We start from the raw sequence: 13,958 nt of genomic DNA, 5'->3' as shown, positions 1-13,958 counted from the left end.
AAAAAAAAAAAAAAAATGGGGAGCCAGAAGTAACTGGTTCTATTGTACAAGTTATTTTTATGCAGGAAGAAAGGGGCAATATGTGAGGTTATGACAAAGATAATGTTTCATTTGGTCAAATGTCTATCTTACTGTTCCAGTGCCTGTAGGAGAAAATCTAAGAAATCTCTTAAAAAGATCTGGCACTAACTAGTTAAGTGTCAGGCAAATAGATCAGATACTGTTCAGGTTACAGTGATACATACGTGCTCCACTTAATATAACTGTAGTTATAACTAATGCCAGAAATCTGCTCAAATCCAATAAAGACCAGTAAGTTAATTTCCAATAATTCTCAGGAGCACTACTCTAATCATGACATCTCTTCCTTTAATTTGGATTCATGAAAAACAAGGCTACAATAACGAGATTTACTGATACCTGACCACCAAACCAAACTACACAATGGTCATGCAGGCCATTCTGGCTATACAGTTGACCAAGAGCTGAGACCCCATTAATTGTGCGATTTAAAATATTACAATAATCAAACAAGAAATGACATCAACCAAACATTTCATGCATAATGTCCCGACCTTAGCTTCAGAGTCAGAAACAGTTACTCTAAATATTGTACTTACTTGAGTTCAATCTTTAATTGTTTGATAATTTCTGCTTCCTTTTTCCTTCCATCATCATGTTTGCCTTTCTCTTTATCCTTAGCAGAATCTCTCTCTTTTTCTGATTCTTTTAGTTTCTGCTTCTCTCGTTCTCTCTCCTTTTCCTTCTCCCGTTCTCTTTCTCGCTCCCTCTCTTTCTCCCTCCTTTCTCGCTCTCGTTCTTCTTCATCTCGTTTGGACTTAATTTCATTGGCATCCTCCTGAGATGCCTTCGATGCTGAGGACTGGGTGGATAAGTCCTCAGAATCTTGTTTTAGTTCTGCAGGCTCGTCCTTAGCGTCCTCAGTACTAGACTGAGACTGCAGGAGGGCACTGCCACTACGCAGACGTGTCTGGAAAAATAAAGAAAAAGAAAAGAAAGACGCACATCGTGTATAGTAACCACATTGTTTACCTCATTCAAAAGCAGCTTTGTAACCTTAAGAGCAAATAATACTTAGTCTACTCCTCCAGGTTACCTTGTTCAGGTCAGACTGGGCTTCTCTCAGTTTCCGCTTATACCTGAGGACCTCCCCTTTCAGCTGGTGGTTGTGATTCTGGAGGCTACTGATGAGGTGGCGCATCTCCCGGTTTATAGGGCCTTAAACACAGCAATAGCAATGTTATGAGGAACTGTGATAGGGCAAAGGCACAAACAGAGAAAGTGCAGAACACATCAGGAACCACGGAGAAACAGGGAGAACTACCAAAAGAAAGAGTCCTTCTCAAAAGACAGAAACAAAACTGGCCAACTTGAGTTAAAAAACAAACATCCAGGCTGTGAACCAAAACGGATTATAGGATTTGAATTACAGGATTTAAGGCACCTAGGATTTCTGAGTTCAAGTTAGCATTAACAAATCCTGGGGACTGTTAGGTAGGGATAAGGAGGAAGGGAGAGGAACAGATGTTTTGTCTACGATAGGAAGATATAAGAACTGACCAACCAGAAAAAGGTAGAGAAACCACAAACTGGAGATATAGTCAAGGCCACAAATGGGGTAAACTAGAGCATGCGTGCTAAGGGGTTTCAAGTGTCCTCAACTGACATGGGGTTCATTACCATCTAATCAGCATAGTGGTTTTGACGCCCCTGATGGGCTTTCATGAAGGATTCTGGGAGGACGCATGTGCACTGATCAAAAGTTATATAAGAGAACCTGTCAATCACCCAAGAGCAGGAAGTGAAAACTCCACTTAGAAGAAAAGAGGGGCATCCTCCTTTCTAAAAACATGTGTGTACTAAAAACTCAGGGCTGCCTCCACTGGTGGACATAGACCCGTTCCCTCTCTGGAACACACCATGCTTAATAAATCTTGCTGTTTGGCTTGCTTACATCTGTTTGGCCTGCTCGTTTATTCAATGATCATTTATTCTCAGTAATCATTCTTCGATACTAAGAACCAAGAAACACGAACCTGACAGGACTGTGTTGTGTCTTTCAAGGAAGGCATAAACTGCAGCGTGGAATGAGAATAATTATACCTGCTTGTTCATTGGCAGCAAGGGTCTGCTCAAATTCTATCCTCAGCATCTCATACTCCTTGCGGACCTGGGCCAGCGTATCTTCTAGCTGGATCACTTCAGTCCTCAGCTTCTTATGAAGACTAACCTCATCTCGCTATGCAGAAAATGGAATCAATCAAAACCTCTTATCAAAATGTGGAAATATCATATTTTATTATTCTTTCTCTTAAATTTTATCTATAAGGATCTAAAAACAGAAAAAGAAAATGCCAAGAAAAGAATGTATTATTCTGAAAATTTCCAGTTCAATCAATACTTAACACCAGATGCCTATAATATACTGATTTGGAAACTGACAGAATACAAAAGAAATAAAGGAAATGGTCCCAACTCTGAAAACATTGCAATTTCGCTGGAGAACTAAACCATAAAACAGCATATAAATATACATAAAGTAGCATTCAATTCACTGTTCAGGTATATATTAAAAGATCAACTACTATAAACATTACCTAAGGACTATGGAAGATACAAAAGTAAATATACGACTAAAAGTTTCCATCTTTAAAAAAAAACTATCTACAGGTACCATTACATGCTACAATGATATGGAAGTGGTGATGCTGCTTCTACCCACTATTTTCCCTCATCCACATAAGCTCCAGCCACGCTAAACTATTTGTCATGCTCTCTTACATTTTTACACTTGCTGTTCTCACTGCTGGAAATGCCCTTCTCCTACTTTTAACAACCAGTAAACGTGTATTTATCCTTAAGATTCATACTTCACTTTCTTATGTGGAATCGGGAAGGTTCCACAAATTAGATGGTCTGTCTCCTCTATCACTGCACCTTTTGGATATGCTGCTACTATGCCACACTGCATTCTGATGGATGCTATTCTCCCACTACTGAAGGCCATAAGATCCATGAGAGCAGGAATTCTATTGTCTGGTCTGTGTACACCCACCATCTAGCAGAGTAAAGACCTACAGCCACTCTATAAATGTTGCTGAATAAATGAGATTAACTGCACGTGAGAGAATAAAATTGTAAGATTTGAGGCAGAAAAGCTCATATACAGAAGACAAGGCTGTTACCTCAATGAGCTCAACCTGGCGCTGATGGGTTCCCCTGGTGCCATGAAGCAGAGTCCGAGCCTCGTCCAAGTGTGCTTTCAATTGTAGGCTCTCATTGTATAGGACAGAGAACTGTGATTGCATGCAGCGATATTCTGGAGTTTCCTTAACCACTTCCTCCACTGCACTCCGCAATTCCACCTTAGGAGGGCCCACAGATAAGAAAGTCAGAAGCAGAATTTAGTATCTGTGCCCCAGATGCTAGACAGGAAATAAAACTTTGAACTCATTGATGTTCTACACAATTGAAATTATTTTCATAGAGATTATGAAGTCTATCTACTCATTCCTCTAGTTATGTAAAAATCTACCCCAAATTAAATTAGCCCACCTAAGAGGTGGCACCTGGATATGCTGTATTCTTCTTCCTCAGAATTGTTTTGATGTGTTTTACATTACGTGTCAACCTGAGCCACTAGATGAGCCTTATGAAATTTCTCAGATGCTAATTTTAAACATACGGTTGAGAACCCTAGTAACTAACTTGTACTCTTCATTAACAATCACAGAGAAAAATTTTTTTGGCAGGATATCAAAATTAATTATGCTTCTCCTGAGCAATTGTTTACTTTAATCACTCAAACACTTTAACTGATTTAACTTAGGGGTTTTTTTTTAATTTTTCTGTTCAAACATCTTAATTCTTATCTATTTACCTAGTAACAAATCAAATTATAAAATACAGATGGCTATGATTGAAAGAGGGGTGAGGAAGACTTCCAGAATCCCCATGCTTCCCCTAAAGATGTGAGGAGAAAGTTCTTCTGGGCAGGTTTGAAAACAACAGGATCACTGATTGTGTTTCTTTCTCTGTTTGGCAGCAAGAAACTGCAGAGCCAAATCTGTGGACCCCTTTGGCAATTACTGACAGGTGAATGGTCCACCTTGCCACAGTATATGCATGCCCCTTTCATCAGCTTGTATACAAGCCCTACTTTTTAATCCATTTTCGATCCTCACTCAATTTTATCCTACTCCTCAATTTTCTCAACAACTCCTAAGTCAGAGCACTATGATTTACTCTTTGTAGGTTGCTTTAAATCCTTTTCAGAACAAGGCAGGGTACAAATAGTAAGTAAATATATAAGTAAACAAGTAGATATATCAACAAAACTTACATTTTTCTCCCCCCCAGCTTTATTAAGGTATAATCGACAAATTAAAAATTGTACATATTTAAAGTATACAACATGATGTTTTGACATACACATATACTGTGAAATGATTACCACAATCCAGCTAATCAACTTTTCTACTACCTCAGTTACCTTTTTTGTGTGGCAAGAACATTTAAGATCTACTCCCTTAGCATATTTCAAGCACACAATATATTATTAGTCACTATAGTCACTGTACATCAGATCTCCAAAATTTCTTTACTCTGCATAACTGAAGCTTTGTGCCCTTTGACTAACATCTCCCCATTTCCCTCTCCCCTGGTAACTACGATTTATTCTATTTTCTGCATCTGTGCGTTTGGCTTTTTTTGATTGCACATGTAAGTGCGATCATGTAGTTGTCTTTCTGTGCTTGGCTTATTTTACTTAGCGTGTCCTTCAGGTACATCCATGTTGTTGCAAATGACAGGATTTCCTACTTTTTTAAGGCTGAATAGTATTCCATTCATATACAGATATATACATACACACACATGTGCACATGCACACATACACATATACACTTTTTTTTATCCATTCACTATACAGATCTTTCATCTCCTTGGTTAAATTAATTCCTAAGTATTTTATGTTTGTTTTTGTTTTGTTTTGTTTTTTTGTTTTTTTGAGATAGAGTCTCACTCCGTTGCCCGGGCTAGAGTGCCATGGCATCAGCACAGCTCACAGCAACCTCAAACTCCTGGGCTCAAGCAATCCTCCTGCCTCAGCCTCCTGAGTACCTGGGACTACAGACACACGCCACCATGCCCGGCTAATTTTTTCTACATATTTTTAGTTGTCCAACTAATTTCTTTGTATTTTTAATAGAGTCGGGGGTCTCACTCTTGCTCAGGCTGGTCTCAAACTCCTGAGCTCAAATGATCCGCCCACCTCGGCCTCCCACAGTGCTAGGATTACAGGCATGAGCCACCGCGCCGGCCTTTGATGCTATTGTAAACGGGAGTTTTCTCAATTCCTTTTTTGTGTAGTTTATTGTATTGTATAGAAATACAACTGATTTTTGTATGTTGATTTTGTACCCTACGACTTTACTGAATTTGTTTATAGTTATAACAGTTTTTTCGTGGAGTTTTTGAGGTTTTCTATACATAAGATCATGCCATCTGCAAACAGAGACAACATTACTTCTTTCATTCCAATTTAGAGGCCTTTTATTTCTTATCCTTGTCTAATTGGGTGGCTAGGACTTCCAGTACTATGTTGAATTAAAGCAGTGAAAGTGGATATCCTTGTCTTTTTCCTGATCTTAGAGGAAAAGCTTTCAACTTTTCACCACCAAATAAATGATAGCTGTGAGCTTGTCATATATGGCCTTAATTATGCTGAGGCACATTTAGTCTATACCTAATTTGCATGTGAGTTGATCAGCAAAAAGTCTGATTTTACTGCCCTTCAGAGATGTGTCTCTTACCTTCAGCTTTTCATTTTGTGTACTGACTTCCTCAAAGTCCTGCCGAAGTTTCTCCAGCTCACAGAGACGATTCTGGGCCAATTCTTTGTTCTCCTCAAGCTCCGCATTCATTTCCTCAAACTGGAAAGAAGCAGGAAAATAGCAAAGTGAGAGTTAAGAAAAAGAGTTCTTAAATCATCCCCATCTCTAAGCTTCCTTATCTTTACTGATTCATTCTTACAGCAAAACCCCACTTTGCCATGTGTGAACACAATCCTAAGCACCTAGGCACAAGACCTGACACCAAGTCAAAAAACATGTCCTGAGTCACTGATTTTACCTTCCGGGCATTGATAGTGATTGTGCCGCCATAGAGACTGCTCCCTGCGCCATATACCTTATAACCTTTTGAATTCACCTACAGAAAAGACAAAGATTTTTCAGTGAGAGGCCCTAAGACCTTATTATCAACATACTTTCAAAGGATCAGTTTTTTCCCTAAGCACCACTTCCCAAGATACTTCTTTCTGAGAAGACTCCTTAAAATGATTCTAGTCTCCAAACTATAAAACAGCACTGACCCGTTCTAGGACTTCTGCTAAGTGTCGGTTAAGTCGCTGTTCCCTCTTTCGAATTTTGTCAATATCCCACTGCAGGTCATCAATCATGGACTCCAGGACAGATACTCGTGACTCAGCTGTCTCCACTTTACTCTGCAACTTGGAGAACTATATCCCAAGAACAGGCATTCAGAAAAATATAGCAAAAAAAGACCAAGTTAGAAAAGGAATGACTTAGTTCTGGGGCAATCATGAAAACTGTAAGTCTGAAGTCTGTAAGAAGTCTTCACACAAGGAAAAGACCACTTAATAGCCAATAAGTTGCCTACCTCTGAAAAGCACCATTTCCTAGACAGACCACAAACCCATCAAAAACGTGTATTTTTTTAAGAGAAAAGATAATATCCTTCATTTTATCAGACAAATATTTTAGAACATAAAAATTCAAAAAGGACAGTGATCTTTACACTCCAAGTTTCTCTCCTCACATTGCCATAAATAATAATTGAGACAGAACAAAAGGAAAACGTCCATTCTCTTTTTTAAGCAGACCCCAGAGCAATCTAGAATTAGATACTATGATATAAAGACAAAAACTTTTGCTGTTCTCTGTTTATTTAGGAGCTATACACTAGCTAACACTATTTAATGTTTTAATCACAAAATTAATTAGTTCATATTAAACTATATGTGCCCTTTGTGTTGGTTTTAAAATATGGCCCCCAAAATTCTTTGATAGTACTCACATCAGGGGGTGGAGACTTTGTCCATTCCTCTTGAAACCGGGTCAACTTTAGTGACCCAGTGGAAATAGCACTACATAACTTCAAAGCTATGTCAAAAAGGCCATACAAGTTCTACCTGGTGTTCTTGGGATTCTCAATGGAAGACGTTAGCCACCATGTAAAAAGTCCAACTCCCTGAGACTGCCATGCTGGAGAGGCAACCTGCAGGCATTCCAGTGGACAACTAAGGTGAGGTGAGGTCCCAGCAGACAGGCAGCACCAACAGCCAGCCATAAGAGTCACCTTGGACATCAACCCAGTTGAGCAAAACAATGTGCCCTCCAGGTTACATGCTATCTGAGATTTGGAAAAGGGCTAGAAAAGAAAGACCTTTCTATCTTGGTAGCACCTAGTTTACATTTTAAAACATGACAGAAGGTTATTTCTCTTACTACATTCCAATTTATTCAGAAGTGCTGCTAGATTCTAAGTCCTTTGAAGGTCCATGAGAATCCACATGAATTAATAAACTCCCCAGATAATTCTCATGCAACCAACCCAGCATGAACCTTAACACTGGAGTTTAGGAAACAAGGGCATATGAGGAATATGGGCTTTGAAGTTAAATAGATCTACATTCGAAACACAGTTCATTTCTCCCTTCGTGGTTCTTTAAAACACACACACACACACACACACACAGCTCACTTTCTAGCTATGTGCCTTCAGACCAATCACTAACCTCTTTGAATTTGTTTTCTTTGCAGTTAAGTGGGATTATTTTACCAATAGAGATAATATTCATCAAGTGCTTAAATGCTAGGCACAAAGTAAATGGTAACTATTAAATTACTAATCAGCATGAGAAGTCAATGGCCAAATTATAGGAGATCAAATTTCGGTAGAATATCCTTTGAACTAAACCAAAATGATAATCAGGAGTATTAGAAGAGTCTTATTAAGGCCTATCATCATTTTATCTTGATTATTTTGTATAAATAAATGCCCAAATCTTGGCATGGTTTGATCATGGCAATATTTGTGCCCAAATTTACATTGAAAATTCACATTCCTCAGGTTCCCAAAACATCATTAATGCAATAGTTCCTACTCAGTCGTTCTCTGTTGAATTTTTACCAAGCCATTCCCCAGTAACACTGTATTAACACACAGTCCTTTATCCTTGGGTAACTCATTATTTGGAGGTTTGAAGCTTTGTTGTATTTTGCAAAATCCCACATGATAGCATTTCTTCCTAAAGACTAAGATTCTAAAATGTCTATTTAAACAGAAGTGTAGTCAAAGACTAAGATTCTAAAATGTCTATTTAAACAGAAGTGTAGTCAAGGAGAAATAGTAAATTATTCTCTTCTTTACTTAACCTTTCCTCAGATTTTGATTTCTCAGAATTGGCTGCTTTAGCCTGCTCTGCATGCCATTCAATATAAAAATCGGCCTTCTAGAATAAGGGAAACTTTAAAGCGCTCAGACTTCTGAGTCAATGTCTGCCAGAGGCCACTAGAAACAGCCATCTCTCCTTTCTGGTCAAGTACCTCCTGAGACATGGTGCGATGCTTCTCCTGAAGGAGGTCTGTCAATTCCTGTAGCCGCATATTCTCTTGAGCAAGGAAGGAATTCAGCTCCTGCACTGCTTCCTCCACTATCAGATTATCTGGGGAAGAAGAACTGTACTTTAATTTAGTATCTATAGTATTAAATTTTAAAACCGTGTATCCCACCAAAGCAATAACATACTATCTCACTTCATTTTCCTCAGAACTTTAAGAAGTAGGCTGGTTTTTTATACACAGGATACTTGTATTTTAAAAAAAAAGGAGTAGTAGTAGGCTGGTTTTAATCATCTCACATGTCAGATAAAGTACCCAGAGGTTAGGTGACTTGCTTAAGGAAATGAGTCAACTTGCAGCCTAGGACACCTAACTCCCATCCCTTTCTATAAGGCCAAAATGCCATGAGAAAAGAAATTGGGGTTCTATAACTTTACTTATATAAGACACAATCCCCCCAAAAATTACATTTTAGAATTGAAGACAGAGGTATCTCTAATCAGTGTCAGACCTAATAGCAATACAATTCTATTTCATAAGGCTATCAAAAATTCCTACTACTAACTAACACCAACACGAAACACCTCTCTGTTGGGAGAGAGAAGGGGGGCAGGCAGCAGAATTTCCATCTTTAAATAAGCATCTATAAAATCATGAACAATAAAGAGCATAGACTCACTTATCATACTCTGAAACACGATGCTAGGAGCACTCCTGAAGCTCAAAAACCAAAATGTATGCTACTATTTATAAAGCAGGTAGGTAAGTCTAAAGGACTTACTATACCAAGTAAATACGCTTAAGATTAGAGTCATAAATACTATAGTTCAAATCCAAATGTTATTAAGTGAAACCATATACTCCCAGGATATATATCACCCTTTAGAGAGAGTTACCAGGAAGAAAAATTGTGCTCTTTCATGACACCTCTTGGCATCACTCTTAAAAACAATACAGAATAGGTTGGCCATGTGATGGTTTTTACGGTTTTCAATCTAGGGCTATCCATTAGAATCACTTGTGAAACTTTTAAAGTGGACCTATCCCACACCTACTGAATAAAAGTCTCCATGAGCAGAGCTGCAAATAGTATGCTCAGAAAACTCCTAAGGTGATTCTGATTCACAACCTAAGTTAAAAACTAGGGTCTGAATTTTAGTACTCTCAATATCCTAAGCACTGAGGACAGAACCTAGAACACAATAAACACTCAAGAAATATTTAGTAAATTAGTAAACAAGCCTGTAAGTGCAATTCTTTTGAATCAAGGACCAAACATGGGGGAAATAATGAACTTCCAAACAAGTTACAGTTGATGCTACAATTCATACTCACATATCTATATGTATTAGAAAGCTCAGCTTATCAATGCAATTATCTTTTGTGTTACAAATAACAGCTTAGCTGTTTGTAACTTGTAATAAATGTTTTTATTCCTTAACTTAAACCTGACCCTAAAATGCATGCCATCAAAAAGAATAATTTTAAAGTACTGTCTGATATACTACTCCTTTTGGTCCCTTTTTAAATATAGCAATTATTTTACTTGATATTCATTTATAAAATCAAGTTTAACATTAACATAGCCCCTGCAAATGGCATATTATCCACATTAAAATGTAACAATATCTCTCACAATTCAACTATAGCCAAAAGAGAAAGAAGTATACATGTATATATAAAACACAGCTTGTTCATTCATTTTCCCATCAACTAAGCATCCATTAGATACCAGATGCAAGGCCAGAAACTGAAGAAACAAAGAGTGAGCCAAGGCACTGCACCAAGAGGCATAGTTTAGCTGGGAACACTCGAGTAGATGTAATACATGAATACAAAAGTCTGGGAGGACACAAAACACATTGTTTATAATCGTTATCTTTGAGAAGTGAGATGGGGGTAGTAGTCTACTTTTACAAATTCCTAATTTGTACATTTTAAAACAAGTATCTGTTCTCCTAATAATACAGAAATACACACACGCAAAAAAATGGAAAAGCAAAAGAAATCCTTGTCCACCAAATTTTCACAAGCCTTCTACATGCCTGCTGCTTAATTTTGTTGATAGTTTAGCCCAATTACCCTTAAAAACAAAATTACAGAATAATACAATTCTTGCTTGCCCACCCAATGGTTCAGCCTCTAACACGTTCAACTTCTATCTTTCAGAAATGAATAGTTAAACATCTTAATGATAATCTGGGAAATTAAGATATTCCAACTAGACCATGATTATTATTGAAAACATGAATCAAGGCATTTATTTGCATTTGAGCAAGAGATTTATACCACAAATGACTAAAGATGTAACCTAGCTACACAAATATTTTAGTATAAATTTCTGCAATAACACTGAATAATAGCACAATTACTCCAAATAATTTTGTTTCAAATAGACATTTTGTCATACATAGAATATTTTCTATTTTATCCTTTTAAACATAGACACCATCTGACAACTCTAAAACCTAAACCAACTCTTTTTAAAAACATTAGCAATAACAGAAAAATGAAAAACAAGAACATAAAAATTGATTCTTTGAAGTCAAAATTCAGTTTTTAACAAAAAAATTTTTTAAATAACATAATTGCTAATATTTGAAGTATTTATTATCATTAATAAATCAATAGCCTATATATACCAAATAAATATCCAGAAATCAGAGCTATGTCTTAAATCATAAAATTAACTCTGTTATTTACAAGTGTCTAATTAATAGACTGTATCGGAATGGAGCTGATAAAATCTTCCCTTAGCCTCTTAAAGGAGTGTCACATGGCTTGAAATGTGAAGCATTAATAAGTTCCTAATATGCTACAGTAATGACATCACCAGTAATACTGAAGATTAGGATTCTGAGGAATTTAACTAAAAATAAATACGTAAGTTTCCAAACTATAAATCAGCATGCAAAGGTGAGTTCTTATTCCTCCCCCACTATTCCCAGACTCCAGGCTCTTGCCTCACCTCCACTATTTAACTTCCGGGATAAGAGCTCCACTTTTTCTTGCAATTTATCATAGACAGTCACAATCTGGGATACGGCTCGGCGGGAGGACTCCACACGCTCCTGCAGCTGAGATTCCATCTCTTCACTGGAACTGCTGGCCAAAGTAGCAAGGAAAGAGAAAGCTGGCTCTTGCCCTTCCCCTGAGGACACAGGGGGAGAAAAGAAGCCCCCCAAAATTATAAAACTGGAAATAACAAAAATGCATTTTTTTTTTCTCCAAATGGAGAGCCTCAAAGCAAAGCTCTACTTCAAACACCCAGATAGCATGCAGTAACAGAACGCATCACAAACACTCACCTCTCTCTCGGTCATCTTTACGTTCCTGATTGCTATCAGAGTCTGGCTCTGGTTCAGGCACAACCAGGGCTTTTCTTTCAGTTAGCAGGTCTCCCAAACCCTGCTCCAGATCATAACGTTTAAGGATGATACGGATGTTTTCATCGAACTGGAGAAGGGCAGGTGCAATTACGAAAAAACAAAAGGATACAACTTTGGAAATGAAGAGAGTAGTAAGGAGAACCAAAAGGCTTAAATAAAAATCCAAGCAAATAAACAAGTTAGCTACCTGACTCCAGTACCGGTTGACAATCAATAGTGAGGCATCATCAGTGGCCTGTCGTCTTTCCAGTTTTTCAATGTGCTCACGGAGTTCATCTTCAATGGCCTGCCGTTGATCTAGCATTTCTGCCAGTTTGCGATTTTTGGTTTGCAGTGTTCGAATGTCTAACTCCTCCTGCCCCGGGAAACCAATCTTATTAGTCTCCACAAAGAAATTAGACAAATGAACTGTTAAACTCAACAAAGTTACATCAGTTCGTGAGTAATTTCCAATGAATAAAGCTATTCATCTAAAAAAAAAACTTACAAGAAATAATTAAATAAGAAGTAGAAGCAGAAGAGATAAAGGAATGGGTACATGATGATGTGAGGAAAGAAGGACACAAACAAATACACCAGAACCTCAACCACACCCATCTCGTTGCTCTACTCACATGCACATCCACAGAGTAACGCCACTTTGAGGCTCCATCCCTCTACTCCAATCAATACTGTCACCTATCTCCTAGGCACTTCATTCATTCAAGACTTGGGCACCTGGGTCCTTCTCTCTCTATCCCAGTTCCTGCCAATATATCCAGTCACTTCAATATACTTGTACACAAACCATCTAATCCTCAAGCATCGAGGCTGTCGGTATTTTGAATTTCCTAACTCCAATGATTATCTCCTCCACTGTGCTTCAGCCTCACATTTCAAAAGCCACATCTTAGACTGCTCTCATTATCTGAAACTGTGCAGCACATGAAATCTTAAATTCCAACTTCCCACTCCCTGAATAAAACCACATCTTTCCAGGTATCTCATGTTTTTACCCCAATATACCTGTCCCTTCACCTATTTTGATCTCCAGAATTTTGAATTCTCTCCTTTGTCCCTTGCAGTCCCCTTCTGTCTCTACTATCTTCCATATCCTGACTATATACCATACTACATTCCCTCAAACACCTGCCTATCAGCTTCCTCATTTCTCTGCCCTTAAACCTTTTCTTCCACCCCTGTGAACAAACCCCAATCTGAATTAACTCAGATTATCTGACTATTCCATTCGTATACCCGGTATACTGAGACTTCTAGATAAGTTCATTAAACCAGGGAAATTGGTGCCTTTACAAAATGAATTCCTAACCTGAACAGATCTTATAATTTGTCCAGAAATGTTTCTTTAACAAGTGAGCTATCTCCCACTCTCCATCAAGGCAATTTCAAACTCTACCAAGCCCTGACCCCTTTTACATCATACTAAGCAGATGGCTTTGCTTCCTATTTTAATGAGAAAATGAAGCCATCAGACAAGAAGCTCCTTAACTCTCCAACTCTTTGACGCAGTCACACAACTCATCGACCTATGCATACACTCTTAAAACCTCAACTTGTACTCAGGATCCTGTCCTCTTCTGTTTCTGCAAACCCTTCACTTCATCAGTAATTTCATACCCCTCTCAATAGCTCCTTCCCCAGGACAAGGTGGGGAGGGGCCAGGTAGGGGGAGAACAGACAACGAACAAGCATGTAGAAAGGCTTATGTTCTTACTTTTCCCAGGAATTAATGAAATTCATTAATGAAATGAATTTGTTTTTTTTTTTTTTTTTTTTTTTGTTAGTAGTAGATGGTTTCCCAGGCTAGAAGGGAAAAAATGATTTTAGTGGTGTTCAAGATCTTATATTTTCTGGGAAAATTTGTTTAGGTGTGGTAGGACACTACTGTTTGGTATATCTCAAA

General features: G+C 37.9%; 1 protein-coding gene across 1 annotated transcript in view; it reads right to left on the bottom strand.

Annotated features, from left to right (window-relative positions):
* RNF20 (ring finger protein 20, E3 ubiquitin protein ligase) overlaps window positions 1–13,958 on the bottom strand; it is a 39,735-nt gene that overhangs the window by 20,543 nt on the left and 5,234 nt on the right. Inside the window, exons 3-13 of the mRNA XM_012638274.1 lie at window positions 12,243–12,410; window positions 11,975–12,122; window positions 11,635–11,817; window positions 8,652–8,770; window positions 6,395–6,541; window positions 6,154–6,231; window positions 5,835–5,954; window positions 3,207–3,386; window positions 2,125–2,260; window positions 1,118–1,239; window positions 621–991 (exon numbers count right to left, since the gene is read on the bottom strand). Of these exons, the coding sequence (XP_012493728.1) occupies window positions 621–991; window positions 1,118–1,239; window positions 2,125–2,260; window positions 3,207–3,386; window positions 5,835–5,954; window positions 6,154–6,231; window positions 6,395–6,541; window positions 8,652–8,770; window positions 11,635–11,817; window positions 11,975–12,122; window positions 12,243–12,410 (1,772 nt within the window). The remainder of the gene's footprint in view (window positions 1–620; window positions 992–1,117; window positions 1,240–2,124; window positions 2,261–3,206; window positions 3,387–5,834; window positions 5,955–6,153; window positions 6,232–6,394; window positions 6,542–8,651; window positions 8,771–11,634; window positions 11,818–11,974; window positions 12,123–12,242; window positions 12,411–13,958) is intronic.

The sequence above is a fragment of the Propithecus coquereli genome, unplaced genomic scaffold (assembly GCF_000956105.1).
Source record: "Propithecus coquereli isolate 6110/MARCELLA unplaced genomic scaffold, Pcoq_1.0 Scaffold128, whole genome shotgun sequence".
NCBI lineage: Eukaryota > Metazoa > Chordata > Mammalia > Primates > Indriidae > Propithecus > Propithecus coquereli.
The sequence above is the reverse complement of the archived record's forward strand: the minus strand, read 5'-3'. Positions and strand labels throughout refer to the sequence as shown.